Genomic DNA, 16,685 nt, shown 5'->3' on the forward strand with positions numbered 1-16,685 from the left:
TAATTTCATAATTTTCAAAATTCAAATTTTGAATAAAATATTTTTTTAAATAGATTTTTAAGTTTTTTTCATTACAATTATTTTAAATTCAATTATTTTCCATTTTTTTAATTACACTAATGTTTAAAAATTCAAGTCTTTAAAGATTTTAAATGCATAGTTTTTAAATTATTCGAATTCTTAAAAATTTTAATAAAAAATTTACAATTAAAATTTTTGAAAATGAAAATTAATTAAAATTAGCTTTTAAAAAATTACAATAAAATCTTTTTTGAAAAATATCATTAAAATATTTTTAAAAATCTGATTTTTTATAATCGCATTACTAAAACTTTGAAGTTAATCAAACATTTTCAAAAAATTGAATTAAAATAATTCTTTAAAAAATTGATTAGTTCAATTTTCTGGAAATTTTACCAAATTTTAATTATTTGGAAATTTTTCAATTATGTATATAATTAAGAAATCTATTTTATTTTTAAAAAAATGTTTAAAAATAATTTTAAAAAACTATTTTTAAGAATTTCTTTAATTACAATCTTTTTAAAATCAATTACTTTCAGTACTTTTGGTTATGTATATACAAAAATTCATGTTAATAAGTCCCCCACTTTTTCATAATATAGTTTTAATTTTTCAATTCATGTTAATAAGGTTTTTAAAAAAATCATGAATAATTACAGTTAAAATTATTGTAAAAAAATAGGATTTTTGTATTTAAATAATTGACTTCTCAAAGAATAATTGGAAAATAATTAAAACTAATTGATTTAGAAAAGATATTTAGCTAAAAATTCTAAATAGGAATTGAATTTTGAAAGAATTGCAATTGTAATGTTTGAAAATAATTGAATTTTAAAAGAATTGCAGTTGTAATTTTTAGAAATAATTGAATTTCAGATTTGAAATTGAAAATTTATAAAATCTGTTAAAAAATAAATATTTGAATATTTATTTAACCAAATTATTTAAGTTTTTATTAACTTTTTTTTACCCTTAAAGTCGGTACGAGATTTACATTTTTAATTGCAAAAAAATCTAACAATAATTTTAAAGTTCTTATCATTTGGCTTCTTTGTCTCTTAAATAGAAAGGAAAGAAGGAAAAAGGAATTCTAACAGTGCGATTATCATCTCAAAGTGAGCAAATGATTTCCTCTTTTTTTTAGCGGCATGTTTTATGAAAATACCAGACAGTAATCAACGAATTAAATAATCATAAATGCAGTAATTACAATGTATATTTAACACGAACGCAGTGAAAATCGGGTCAAGTGGTGAAATTAAAGTATTTGATAATTTTTAAAGTGACGTTAGACATTTTTATATTATATATAGTATATTTTCTTTTCGTTTCTTTCATTTTTAATTTTTCATCGTGTGAATAAATTATACAATCATTTGAGTATTATAAAGGTAATTTATACATTTTTAACAATAAATAATATCAGTTGACAAGCTTTTTTATACATAACTTTTTACAATTTTTTTAATTATATTTATAAATAGTATAAATAGTTTTAAACTGAGAAATTGAGTAATAAGTATGTGTGCGTAGGAAGACAAAAATATAACAAGTGATATAATTATTGTTCTCTATTAGTAAAATATTTCACATTAAATAATTTTTTTTTCATTTTGGTAAATATTTCATAACAGAGAAAGAGAAATATATATATATACTATATGAAATGGTAACAATTCTGTGCGATCACACTTTACGCAATAAATAATTTCTTGTGCGTTTTCTTTATATAAATATAATTATAGTAAATTATCTATATTCGTTGAAGTTTATTAACATATTTGTTGCGGAATCGGAAAATATTTCTTATATCTACATACAGTTGGAAGTTAAATTAAAATTTTCAGTTTTTTTAAGAATGCCAAATTGAGACAAAAAACGAATCAAAATGTTGCTTCGCAACATTTTTGATTCGTTTTTTGTCTCAATTTGATATAATTAGAAAAACTGTGTTAGTATACACCTGATTTAAAATTACTTGAGCGCTAAATTTTTCTGATTTATTGTAATTAAATTTATTGAATTAATTAAATTTATTGAATTAATTAAATTTATTGAATTAATTAAATTTATTGAATTATTTAAATTAAAAGATTGAAAATTTGGTAAATTACAAAAATGCAGAAATTGACCCACTTTATTCCTATTCAAAATATGACTTTAAGAGGAATATTTTTAGGAACTGTAGGAAAACTTAGGCCTCTGCTAAAAGTCCTATTTTAAATATAGAGAAAAATTAAAAAAATTTCTGCAAGCACTAAAATTTTTCTATAATTAATTAAAATAAATGCACCGAAGACAAGTGATTCTATTACACTGAAAAAAATTATTTGATTCATATAACCGATTATTTGTCCATTTTTTCAAATAATTATATTTACTTGAATCAAATAATTTTTATTTAAATCAAATAAATTGTATTTGAATTGTTAACCAATAAATTCAGTATTTGAAGCAAATACAATTTCATTGATTATTTAAATAAAATTCTTTTGATTCAAGTGAATATTTATTTGATAATAGACAAGTAATCGTTTATTTGAATCAAATAAATTTTTCTCCAGTATTATTTTTCATTATTCATTTCAATATTATTTTAATAATGTAAAATTATTTAGTTCTTTGTCTATCACATGAATGACTTTTAACTTTATAAATTTTCCTAAAATAGGTATACACAATTTCACGCACATAAATTATTTTTCTTTCTTATTCTCTTACAACTTTATAAACTCTTTTCATTTATGATTTAAGTTAACATTATTTAAATGCATATTTAAGTCAGTTTTCGTTAAAATTATTATTGCTAAGTTTTTACAAAAATTTGTAGTAGTTAACTTTATATAAAGAGGTTTTTTTTTGCATTTATAACGCTGATGGAAGTTGGTAAATTGAAGGAAGAACTGTTATAAATTTATGGCGCTTTCATTTCTTGTTTTATGCAGAATTTAAAAGCATCCCATCCTTCACTCTTTGACTGAGACTGAAAAAAAATCGTTGAGAACTGATATTTGAGTTGCAATTTAAATCGATAATAATAAGAGAAGAATTAATTAGAATGATTTGAAAATGTTAAATTTATAGGCTTTATACTTTCATCACTGTAATGATGAAAGTTTAACGCCTGTATGTAGGCTTTCAGGTCTACACGCCTGAGATCGAGATAAATTGTTGCCATAAATCAGGATATTCTTATTTATTTATTTTTATTTTTAATATTTATATTTAAATTAATAATATAATAATATTTGACATATTTAATTTATAAAAATTGCAATAAATTTCAATCTTATTAGTTTTTTAAACAATTTACTATTAAATATTATTGTTTTGCTTACCTTAAAACCTCGATGAAGACGGTCCTTCATTATTGCAATAAATTCTTTATAAGATAATTGGCCATCTCCGTCGACGTCAAAAATTGCAAATACTGTATCAATAATGTGTAATGATAACTGAGTACCCGTACAAATTTTCACAGCCCTCGAGAATTCATCTGAAGGCAGTAAAATATTATATAAGAAAATAGTAATTTTTTAAATTAAAAGAATAATTTTTTAATTAAAATAGAAATTTTTTAAATTGGAATGTAAATTTTTCAAATTAGAATGTAAAGTTTATAAATTAAAATGTAATTTTTTCAAATTACATTCAGATCCAAAAGAACTGTTTGATCTTGATTTACAAATAAATTAAAATAAAGGTTTGTTAAATTACAATAGAAAATTTGCAGATTAAAATAGTAATTGTTTAAATAACAATAATTTGAATACAGTAATAATAATAATTATTTTAAAAAATATACTTACACTGGAAATAAAATTACTTGATTCAACTAATCGATTACTTGTTTACTGTTTTCAAAGAAATATTTACTTGAATTAAAGAATTTTTATTTATGTCAATTAAATGGTATTTGCTTCGAATATTGACATTTTTTATTTAAATACAGTTTATTTGATGTAAATAAGAATTATTTGATTCAAGTAAATGTTTATTTGATAATAGACAAGTAATCTATTTGAATCAAATAAATTTTTTTCCAGTGTATTGTTATATAAAATGTACCTTTAGAGATGGGATGATCTGCTAACGTGTACATTCTCATTGCAATTGCAAAATCATCAAGATTGTTTAAAAATTGATAAAATATTTGAAATTCATTGAAAGTTATTCCCTTGGTATTATTCGTTCGATCTAATAGTCTGTCTAAATATTTATCATATCTGGAAAAAATTAAATTATTAATTAGAAACGTTATTTTCATCAGTAATATCTGTTTCTTTATTTTGTTTAGTATTTCTCTACATTATTGTTAATTATGATAATAATGATTTAATTATTATGAATGATTATTTAATTATTCTGACATAATTAAAAATAACTTACTCGTCTGCGTCCAAAAGAGTGTATCTTAACAATATTTTGGCAAAATCTAATTCAGTTATTGTGTCATGACCTTTACTAAATTCATGGAATTCTAATTCTAAAACTTCGTGTTGTAAATTTTCCATAAAGCGTCTGAAACCTTCGTATTTTAATTCATTTTTTCCATCTGGACCGAAGAAATGTATCATTAGACTAGTATCGACCAAGTGACGTCGTTGCAAACCCTGTAATGATTAATTATTATTAATGAAATAATAATAAATTATTACTTCGTGCCAATATTTGAAATATTCTCATTTTTTTAAAACTAGTGGAAAATTTAGTCTTTTTTTGAAAATAGTTTGAAAAAGTCCAAAAAGTTCGTACTATCTGATGTTTAAATTCTAATTGTAAGTAAATAACAAAAAAATATAATAGGAAATACTAAAAAATAATAGAAATAATAAATAACGAATTTTCAATAATTTTCCTACTTGATCATCGTCGATAAACTGTCCTTGAATTTCTTCAACGGTTGATTCTTTCATCGTTAATTGATTTAATTCTTGCTTAATTTCTTCACCTCGACGCCCTCTCCACGCGTGACTAAAAATTTTCTCCATCTATGTAAAATAACACATAAGAAAAAATTCTTTTTAAATATTATTCTTGAAAACAATAGTAATTTATTCATAAAAAAGACATTTATCTATGTTAATCAACACACTGCAAAACTAATTTATCCAACACCATCACATCTGAAAAACAAGTGCTATGGTTATTAATATATACAGACTTATATACATGAATATCATTCATTGTGATGAATATTGAAAACAAAATAAAATTTTTAAGGCAAAGAAGCATTATTTCAAAACATTATTGAACACTCTTTTTAATATAGTTTTTACAATTTTTCAATTCCCAAACGCATTCAATGCAAAGAAGCATTAAACTAATGTTCCTGAAGTTGGCATCGAGATTAGCGTCAAAAACCGTTTTCATTTACCTAGAATTTTATTGAAAATCTTCATTTAATTGTTTAAACTCGGAAGTTTGAAAAAAAATTAATTTGTCGATTATTGTTATTTATGAAAATTGTTTTGTGGAAAGAAAAAGTTTTACATCGTCGACGCCAACTTCAGAGACCTTTAAATTATATTAAGGAAAATTGCATAGTGGTTAATATTTTATGATATTGCAATTAATTTTAGGCTATGTCCACAATCTTTTTATGTCATTGTTGAACATAACAATACTAATACAAAGAAATCTATTCTATTTTTATGTTATATGTTCAACATAAGGACATAAAAAAGAGCCTATTGTGAACATAGCCTTAGGGTTTAGGCGCTAATAAAAGTTGAAAAAAAAGATTAATGTGAAGATGTTTGTAACATTAATTGTTAGGTTGAATACAACAATTCTTTGTACACATTTAATTAAGTGCATGTCCAAGATTTTTAACGTTGGAAGAATAAACTTTTGTTAGAATACAATTTGAGTCTAATAATATTGATACTTATGCTTTAAAAAAGCGTAAAGAATCTATAGATATAATAATATTTTTCTCTTTAATTACTGATTGAGAAAAATTTTCTGAATATAAATAATTTTAGTGGCGCTACATATCTTGGACATGGCCTTAAAGACAAAAACCTAAAATCACATCACTTGAAAACTTACAAAAAATTGGTTGTTTTCACTTTGAGAGTCATGTTGATTTTCACGAAGTGTTACTTTTCTATTCAGAACCTCTTCGCCTGGAGCGATCAATTTTTGTAACTAAATACAATATTTAAAATATTAAAATTCGTGAAAGAATTTCTATACATCACAACAATTTTGCACAATTCATGCATTTTTTGTTAATCCTTAAGAAACGAGTAGATATGCAAATTAGATATTTAAAATTAAAGGAATTACAAATAAGCATTTTTTTAATGTTAAAAAACAGAGAATTTTTTATAGTAGTTAAAAATGTGAATGTTATATAAAACATATAGTGTTGTTTATGATAAGAAGGTAATAATTATTAAATTCCTGTCAATATTGATAGTGGCATTGAATATCAGAAGAAAATTAACTCATAAAGAAATTATCGTATCGATCAGTAATCAATATCTTTTTCAATTACCATAAGTGATAAAATATAATTTTCTTCTTGATCGCAATGAAGACGAAGAGATAAAATTATTAATTTCTTTTAAAAATTTAATGTTAACTTGGCAAATAGCTTCATCTATAAACGGGTTTTTTTCATTTTCATTCTTCTCATATTTTTGATTATTTTTGTAGTTTTTTTTTCTTTTATTCTTTAATACACAGTTTTAATTAATGAATATGAAATCTATATGAGAGGGAACATTTCACAACATTGCGTTACAAATAAAAATTGACTGACTGCCTCCTTTGATCGATTATAAACTTGTTGGTAATACTAATTGCAAATAAAATTAAGATCTTCTTCAATATATATAATGGATGTATATATATGCAATTATGCACATATACATATAGATATTGTAGTGTATTATAAAGTGATGATGGGATGAAAGCTTGTTACAGTAGCGAGAATAGTGTCGATGAAATAACTGATTACTTTTCTATTTTAATTCTATTTTAATCAACTATTAATTTATGAAGGTACTCTCAAAACCGGTGTTTGTAATATACAGATTGTATTTTTATAGGTGGATTGTTTGCGCTTCTTACAGTTTTAGTTGATGATAGTTTAGATATTTCTTATAATCATCAAAAAAGTGTAAGAGTATAGGCTTCGTACTCGTATCTACTAAAATCTACTATATTTACTACTTTTTTTGTGATTTCTTAGAAACAATACAAAATTTTTTAATAAAATTCTTTAAAACGATTAAATTATTTTCAAAAATTGAAAAAAAAATTTGCAAGACTAATTATTTTTACAAATAATGAAAAAAATATTTAAAAAAAATATAAAAATTCAATTTTGAAAGAATAGAGCAAAATAATTACTTTCAGTGTTATTTACATAAGCAGGAATCAAACGCAGTTAAAACAAATAAGCAAATAAGTTACATGAGGTAAAAAATAAGGTAAATTAATAATTAACTGTTATTTAGAAAATAATAACTAATTGTTAATCAAAAATTAATAATTAATTGATAATCAAACATTAACAACAAATTGTTAACGAAAAATAGAAATTCAATTATTGAAAGTATAAGAATTGAAAGAAAATTTTTTAAGCACCTGTTGAATGCATAATTATATACATGAGTGCAAATTATGAGTTTTGTTTCTTGCGAGCTAAATTTGATGAGATTTGCATTTTTTTAGTTTTGTTTCTTTAATTTGCAACATTAATGCGTTTTGAGGGGAGTTTGAAAAAAATAACATGTATCCCACAATGTTATAGAAAAAAATTTGTGATTATTTGCATTTGTTTTTTGTGATGGAACTCACTGAAAATTTTGTAAGATCATCGAGTTCTCGCTCCTTTAAACTTCCACCAAGTAGTCGTCGAATCTGTTGAGTATTTTTCATGCAAAAAAATAAGAAATGAATGGCAGAAAGAATTTTTGTTGTTAATTATTTTCTTTCTGGCCATAAGTGTCTTTCTGCTATCCATAATTCTTAATTATAATGTATAATTGCTAGGCAGAAAATTTCATAAGAAAATATCTAACACTTACAAGAATTGTGAATGAATTATTATGTACATTACGCAAAGAAGAAAAAAGATGATAAAACAATAGATTTTTTTTTAAAAACATATTTTCTATACTAAACTGTATTTTATTATTAACTGAATATATTTAAAATTTTTCAAAAAACTTTCTTAAAATTCGCGGCAAAAGTGAATGATTTAGGTTAGAAATTGTTTGGCAGGCTATAAAAAAAAGTTTTTTTTTTTAAACTATAAATATATTGTGGTGCATAAAACTTACTACAAGGAATTCAGTCTTATCGACTCTCTCGTTTCCGTCAGTATCGAACATGTTAAAAGCAATGCGAAAACCAGTTTGGGGCTCTGAAACAAGAAAAATTATGTCTTTTGAGAATTTTATCAGTTTTCTTAAAAGAAATTTTTAAAAAAATTTTTGAGTTTTAGAACAACATTATTCTAAGAATGCTTAGAACTTTCCTAGAATTGTATTTTTAGTCTTTACTGATATTTTCTAAAGTGCTGGAGTATTAAATTTTGAAATTAGAAATTAAAATTTCCTTTGATCATGTAGAAAATCTAGATTTAAAAAATTTTTTTTTGTAAAGTAGTAATTGAAATTTTTTGAAATAATTGAATTTTTTAGAAAATTATATTAACGTATTTTTTGAAATAATTGAAATTTTCCACATTCTATTAAAAATGGTCGAATTGGTTGAGAATTTTGTTTAAATCTTTTGAAATAATTGTAATTTCTTTAAAATTCAATTAAAAATAATAGAATTTGTTAGGAACTTTATTTAAATTTTTTGAAATATTTTAAATTTCCCAAAAATTTGATTAAAAATAATTGACTTTTTTACAAATTTTATAAAATTTTTTTAAATAATTGAAATTTATTATAATTCAATTAAAAATAATTGAATTTGTTAGAAACTTTATTTAAATATTTTGAAATAATTTCAATTTCTCAAAATTCAATTAAAAAGAATTGAATTTGTTAGGAACTTTATTTAAATTTTTTTAAATAATTTCAATTTCCCAAAATTTTATTAAACGTAATTGAATTTTTTAAAAAAAATTTCAATTTTTTTAAGTAAATGAAATTTATCTAAACTTTTATTAAAAATAATTTAATTAAAAAAATTTTTTTTTTAATTTTTTAAAATAATTGTGGAAAGTTCGATACATTCATTTTTTTAAAATATTTGAGTATTACTTTTGAAAATGATGCCATTTTTCATTAACAAGTTATTGTAATTTTTGAAATAATTATAATTTTCTAAGATTGTATTAGAAATAATTGAAATTTGTAGAGAATTTGATTGAAGTTCTGGAATCATTAACAATCGTTGTAGTAAAATTCTGTAAAACTTTTCCGATTGTCATGAATTTTTACTATTTCCGAAATAATTTTTCTTCTAAATTTTACTTGAACAATTGTAAAATTCACTCTGAAAATAACAAATATTGGCAAAAGTTTTCTTTCCTTTAGTTTATTGTGTTTTTAATAGGAAGAATTTCAGTCTTTTTAAAGTTTCTTGGCTTCTATTTTGTGAAATAGATATTCTATAGTTTTATTCTAATTTTTACTTCAAGAATTGTAAAATATATACTCCGGAAATATAACAAAAATTGGCAGAAGTTTTCATTTCTTTAATTTATTGTATTTTTAATATAGGGAGAATTTTAGTCTTTTTAAAGTTTCTTGGCTACTATTTTATGAAATAGATTCTATAGTTTTCTTCTAATTTTTACTTCAAGAATTGTAAAATATAAGGAAAATTGGCAGAAGTTTTCTTTCTTTTAGTTTTATTTTGTTTTTAATAGGAAAAATTTTAGTCTTTTTAAAATTTAATGGCTTTTATTTTAAAAGATAGATTCTATATTTTAGAATATATTATTACAGTGAAACCTGTCGGAATGCAACTCGATTTTTTAAAATTTTATTATAGTAAATAATCATTAAAAAATTATTTATAATTTAATTTTGTAATATTTTTACTACAATATTCCGGAACTAAGTGAAAATAATTCTTGTTGGACATTTTCGAATACAACAAAATTTTAAAAATAGAGTTGCATTCCGACAGGTTCGACTGTAATAGTGAATATTAATAAATAAATAATAAAAATTGCAAATAGTGAAAACATTTGTTTTGAAAATGTGTTAAATTGATATATACAAGGAAGTGATTCCTTCGCATATACATAACGTCTCGGATAAGTTTCAATAAGCCCACACACATGTGTATGCACAACAATATTGATGAACATGTTAGTGAAACTGCCAGTTATACGACCACAAAGTTACAGAGTGCTTTAGAATTTAGACGCAGACATTCATAAATAAAAGCCGTTTCGTTGTTGTGTGCGCGCAAACTATATAATTTGAAAAAGGGGTGAAAAGAAAGTGAGCCATAACCACCGTGTACAGAGTAAATGACCCAAAAGATTTATGAACTACATAAAATAATCTAGAAAAACATCCAATGTTTTTGAGTATATACACATATGAGCCGATGTGTAAATTTCGTTACCCTCCTTTCTCAATCTCCCCGCAAAATATTATTCCATAAAAAAAGGAAATAAATAACTAAATACTTACTTGTTAAAATAGACAACAAAAACAGGTACTCTGTGTAGGAGATTATTCCTGAAAGAAAAAAAAATTGAGTTAATTAAAATTTTTCCAAAATGAGAATAGATATAAGATAGTTTTTTCCTTTTATGACGACATGGGATCGATTACGGGAAAATTAATGATTAATTGAATATTATTTTGCAAGTGCTCATAAATCAAATAGTAAAATGTAAAAGTTCTTGAAAGGAAGTTGATGTGTTTGGGTATATGTGCGTATAGTATTGAACTCGTTTATCAACCATTGGAATTCCCACGCGTGCAAAGTGAGATTAAAGACGTGTCGGAGAGAGTGCAAGATTCTCATTATTAAAAGGGCGAAGGTGTGAAACTGGCCCTGTAATTATTTGCATTTCCATTAGCGCGACAAACACTGCCGATTAGCAGAATGATATTATATACAGACAGTGGCTGACATTTTCTGTCTTTCAAAGCCTTTATCCTTTTGACTTTAAGACATTTTCGAAAAAGAAAGTAAAATAGTGACAATTAGAGGACTTTAAAGTACTTTTATCTTAAAGGAAATATATACTTTTTTTCAATAACTATTCCTTAATTAACAGCATGTGACTGTTACAGAAATCAATGTTAATTTTTTCGACCACTTTTCTCTTAAAATATTAAATAAATTATAAGCTAGTTTTTTGTGAATAACTCTAAAATATAATAAAGAAGAGCAGTGATGTGCAAAAGTTTTAATAATTCTAAAATAAATTATAAAAAAATACTTTGAAATCGGAAAAGACGAGAAATTGATTAAAAGTGATTTTGAGAACTGATAATTTTAAAGTTATTTTTTACTAAATAATTTAAAAAATATTAAAACTTTTTCACATCACTGCCCTTCTTTATGATATTTTAGAGTTATTCACAAAAAACTAGCTTAATTTATTTAATATTTTAAGAGAAAAGTGGTCGAAAAAATTAACATTGAATTCTGTAACAATCACATGCTGTTAAGTCTCTAAATCTGAGTTAGTTAAAATTTTGAGTGATTTAGAGAGAAGGCCTCGGATTCAAGCGACTATTGCTAGTTTTTGGCACTTTTTTCATACACAGTTTTTCTAAGGATATCAAATTGAGACAAAAAACGTATCAAAAATGTTGTTCATCATTTATCATTTTTTGTAAAATTTTTGTTCTTGTAGACAGCAGTGGTAAAATTTGTGTACCTTTATCTCGAAGACTGCGAAACATGTGCTTGTTACCGTGGCGAAGTGAAGGAGTTGAATTTTTAATTCCTTCTAATTCTTTTTTGGTTAAATATCGTCTTTTTAGCCTAGCTGAAAATATATGAAAGAAAAATAATGTTCTCTCTTATATTAAGTCCCATTTTTAATATTTCAATATGTGAATAGAAACAAACAGTTTTTACGTTCATTTTTTTCTCAAGTTTTTTTTTTGCAAAAATAAATCATTAAGAAACGTGTGCTTATGTGGAAAGCGTGTGAACAAATAAAGTATGTATACGTGTGAGACGAAGTTTGTGACCTTGGAACTTGGGTGTTTGTGGGAACAAAGATTCTATTCTGCTTTTTTATATTTTGTGAAAAAGTTTTACCGAACTGAAAATTGATGTGTGAAAATTTATATAAAAAATAGATTTGTTTTACATGATAAAAAAATTATTTTATTTTTATGTATATTACATTATTTTTAAAGGCACTTGAATCATGATGTCACAGTTTGTGCAAAAGCATAATGGTTCAAATGCTCTTAAAAAAAAAAAAATTGATATCAATTTGCTCTTCTAGTTTCTATTCACATATTTGAGATTGATTGAGATATAGTTTAGAGGAAATTAAATTGAAGAAATGTGAATCTTACGTCTTGGTTGTGATTCGACGACACTGTCCAAAAAATCTTGCGGCGTCATATAAAGCTGACCATCAAATTCAACAGATGCAAATTTTATAAATCTTCTCTCCCTTTGAGTGAGTCGAACGGCTTTTTGAATATTTTCCTCATTCTGAAACATTTTTGTTCTGTAATTTTTAGGGTTGTTGCACAGGTCAGAGAAATCAGAGAGAAATTAGGGAAATGTCAGGAAAAACAGGGGGTGTCTACTAACCGGAAAAACCGGGAATTTAATTTGACCGGGAAAAACCGGAAATAAGCCAGGAATAAAAAACCGGGAATTTTTTCATCAAATTAAAAAAAGTTTTATTATTTTAATTTGTTTTTGAAAAATCGCTTTTTATATCAGTTTTTATTGATATTTATACTAAATTTTAATTAGTTAAAAATAATTAATTTTATAGTAGATTTATTTATTTTTGAAATCAAATAAATTTAAATTTGATGAGAAAAATTAGGACAAAGTCGGGTAATAGCTGGGAATTTTGTTGAATAGTAGACACCCTGGAAAATGACGTTGGTCTGGGAAGTTAAGAAGAAATTAAATTTTTGTTTTTCCTCTGAATTTTCTCTACTTGAGACATCTGATCTTATAATTCTCGGATATTAAAAAAAATGAAATAAAACACCCGTTAGTTGGATATTAAAAAACAGTTTCAATTTAATGATGAATGTTCCAATTTTTTTTCTCTTATGATGATGATAATTAGAAAATGAATCCTTCATGATGAAAATCATGATATATGTTTCTCCAGGTGTTTGAAACTTTAAAGGTGTACATAGTTTGCATAAATTAATTTATTCCTTGGGAAAGATTTAATAATATGTATATATAGATTTTGGTTTGCATATTTTCGCGCCAGTATCTCTCACTAAGAAATTCTCTTATTTTTTTCAAACGTCTTCCGTTATAACTGAGCCGCGCTTAACAATTTTTCATCTTTTGCTTTTGCTATATATGTATATATGTCTATATGTATACGTTCCACATGAATTTTCTCATTTATTTCTTCATCGTGAAGATTCTGCTCTAAAAACAAGATATACCTTTTATCGTGTAAGATGGTTAATTGAAAAAATTCATCTGGAACGTATATGTTGAAATGAAGAAGTGATGTAAATATACCTTATAAGACGTTTTATCTGATAAGTTTTAAATCGAACAAGTCACCATTTAATTACAGAAGTTATATTAAACCATAACTTAATAGGAAAACGTGTAATAATAAATTATTGTCGATCTTTGTTATTGGGGAGGGGGGCATTCGGTGTGAGGAAAATTAGAGAAGGATTAATATTTTCCTCTGCAGGTAGAAGCAATAATTCCTTTAACGGTATTAAGAATTTTATTTTTACATTTACAATTTTACACATTGTGAAATGAAAAATTTAGGAAATACCTCATTTTTTCCAAAATGAATTTTAATTGATGTTATGTTCTTTGTGTTTATTGATTGCTTTAAGCTCGAGTTCCCAATTGTTTTGAATTTCAATTTTTCCAAAGTTCAAACAATGTAAATTTTAAATTTCAATCAATTTCCAATTCAATCGTTTGGAACTTTATTTCTTGTATTTTTGTATTTATATTGCAATTAATTACTTAATTATAATAATTACAATGTGTCTTTGTCACCATTTGGTCTCCTATTTTTAGAAAATAATTCACCTTTTCACCTAATTTAAGGAAAAAAGATTCTAAACTTTTTTCCTTAAAAAAAATTTGTATACCAATGTCTGTTGTAAACGTTTTAAACGTTGACTAACGCTTTGCAATTTTGAATGCAGAAGATATAGTGTAGTGATTTATTTAATTTGTATTGGCAAGACTTCCTTATTCCTAATGTGATACTCCATTCTCTTCCGGCTGTAACAGAGAGATATATTTTTGGCAAGTTTGTTTATTTAAGTTAGCTTCTTCTCAGTCTTAGGAGAATTGATAGAATTTCACACCATTTAATTTATTGCGAGCTTTTGAAATAAATTGTCGACAGTTTTGGTGGTAAATCTTAATATAATTCTTAGAGACGTTTCAATTAGGTCAGAAGATAAATCGAATGAATTTGTTCACTCTCTCAAGACATTTTTCTCTGCAGAAAATCAAATCTGTCGAAGAGACATTATATATTTTAAAAGGATTCGATAATTTTTGTGAAAGAATTTTTATTAATAAATTCTTTAATATTCCAGAACCATTAATTTTGTCTTTTCGATTTTCTTCACTTATATTCCAAGAATATTAAAATTGAGACTAAAAACGAATCAAAACGTTGCTTCGCAACACTTTTGATTCGTTTTTAGTCTCAATTTTGATATTCTTAGAATAAATGCAGTGTTTTCAATTTTGCTTTGATTTTTAGATATTTGGGTAAAAATATGCTGAATATTTGAGGTTGTCGATTATTTGTACATTTTGTATTTTTATTTGTTGAACGTCTTGAAGAATTTGATATTTATTATTTGTTATTATTTTTATTTATTCTTGATTGGAAAAGTGGGTGTTATTTAAAATAAAATTACATTTCGATTTGTTGTGAACACGTGTCGTGTATTGAATACAACATAGCGAGAGGAATTTTTTTTTCTTTTTGGATGCCGCGCGTACTTTTGCGCGACAACGTATATTTTCGCAGCTCTCCGAATGTGAAGCAGCCGCGGCACATCTTTTATTCAAAAACACGCGGATAAAGATGTCAATCGGACATGTCGAGGTTGTAAAACGAAATTTATTGCTAAAATAGAAAGTACAGTTTGGTATATAAAAAGAAAAGGAGCTTCATTGACGTTTGGTTTATATTTGTAAATAAATTCCTATACGTAGATTTTTCGCACTATAAAGAAGTGAAAAATTAAGAAGAAAGTAGTAGAAAAAAGAAAGGAAAGGATAAAAGTAGTAGAAAGAGAAAAGAAGAGATAAAAGTAGTAAAAAAGAAAAGTAGTAATGTTATTGAAAAAAGTAATCAAAAAGCAAAATCTAGATGTCGAATAATATAACATATAGCATGCATTTGCATAACACGATTAATTTAAATTTTATCAATCATGTTCAATAAAATTGACAAGAAAATGTCTTGTGCGTGAAGAAATTCGATGAGTGTGAAATTGTTTTTTTTGCATCGAAATAGTTTTGTCTTGGGACATGAGGGCAACATTTGCGGTTGATTGTCCAAACGTGTCTGTGGTTAACAAGCGCTGAGGGGCGCCAGGGAACCCACGACGGGCAATTACTGAGTGCCCGCGTTACTTAAGGTCTTAAGATACTTTGGCTCACAAGGTTAATTTATGCAGGCAGTTGTCTTCAACAGAAGATCGACTATTAATGGTCCAACTGTATATGTAAGGTGCTTTCTTCATTTTATCTTTTTGCTGTCACTCGATAGGTCTTTCAAATGATATGAATTTAAATCAGCATTAGTGTATGGCTATAGAATAGGATTTATTTATTGAAATGTATGGATAGAGAACGATTTACAGCTGATTCTTTAGAAGCATTTTTAGAATTTTGCTCGTGTAGCTAATTTTAAATAGTTTTGTTTTGCAAAGTTGTTTTTTTGCATCCGTTCCGTGAAATCTCGATTGGAACGAATTGATTTCTAAACCAGGCTTCATACTCATCTAGTAAAACTTACTATTTACTACTTTTTTAGGATTTGATACAGTTTTGATATTTTTTTTTTAGATTTGTAACACGAAAAGCTACTAAAAGTTATATTCTATATTTTTTGAGGTGGAGAAAAAAATTACTAGTAGCGAATAATAATTTAGGAAAAAAAGTTGTACTGCATTTTTTTTCGACAAAAGACCCCCAGGTTTGTTGATCTTATTTACCAATAAAAACGTTTAAATATTGACATTTACTGACTCGAGTGTATGGTATTATATGCATATAAAGACATTAATGATCTGGTAAAGTGCGTAGGTTGACAAGAATTTATTCCGCATTCTTACCCGCAAGGTAAAGCGCGCCAAGTGCATCAACAATATAGGGTCATTAAACTGCAATTTAATTTTTACGAAAACATTGACAGCTTTTAATTGATTCAATTCATGTTTTCTCCTCTTTTTTGCCGTGTGTTTATATAGCTTCTGATCATTTGTTCCTTGTAAACATATATTCTGTATACAATACGGTTTTGATTTATACATCGC

The 16,685-nt window shown here is 24.9% G+C and overlaps 1 protein-coding gene across 2 annotated transcripts in view; it reads right to left on the reverse strand.

Annotated features, from left to right (window-relative positions):
• Positions 1 to 2,887: 2,887 nt before the first annotated feature.
• Positions 2,888 to 16,685, reverse strand: part of LOC122512404 (calcium uptake protein 3, mitochondrial) — a 48,309-nt gene continuing 34,511 nt past the window's right edge. Inside the window, exons 2-11 of one of the 2 annotated variants that reach the window (XM_043628197.1) lie at positions 12,510 to 12,651; positions 11,855 to 11,965; positions 10,650 to 10,697; positions 8,325 to 8,407; positions 6,079 to 6,177; positions 4,887 to 5,015; positions 4,414 to 4,637; positions 4,093 to 4,250; positions 3,363 to 3,520; positions 2,888 to 3,007 (exon numbers count right to left, since the gene is read on the reverse strand). In XM_043628197.1, the coding sequence (XP_043484132.1) occupies positions 2,939 to 3,007; positions 3,363 to 3,520; positions 4,093 to 4,250; positions 4,414 to 4,637; positions 4,887 to 5,015; positions 6,079 to 6,177; positions 8,325 to 8,407; positions 10,650 to 10,697; positions 11,855 to 11,965; positions 12,510 to 12,651 (1,221 nt within the window). In that variant the 3' untranslated portion in view covers positions 2,888 to 2,938. The remainder of the gene's footprint in view (positions 3,008 to 3,362; positions 3,521 to 4,092; positions 4,251 to 4,413; positions 4,638 to 4,886; positions 5,016 to 6,078; positions 6,178 to 8,324; positions 8,408 to 10,649; positions 10,698 to 11,854; positions 11,966 to 12,509; positions 12,652 to 16,685) is intronic. The other variant, XM_043628198.1, reaches the window with a different exon arrangement.

This window comes from Leptopilina heterotoma, unplaced genomic scaffold (assembly GCF_015476425.1).
Source record: "Leptopilina heterotoma isolate Lh14 unplaced genomic scaffold, ASM1547642v1 Lhet_99, whole genome shotgun sequence".
In the NCBI taxonomy this organism is placed as follows: domain Eukaryota; kingdom Metazoa; phylum Arthropoda; class Insecta; order Hymenoptera; family Figitidae; genus Leptopilina; species Leptopilina heterotoma.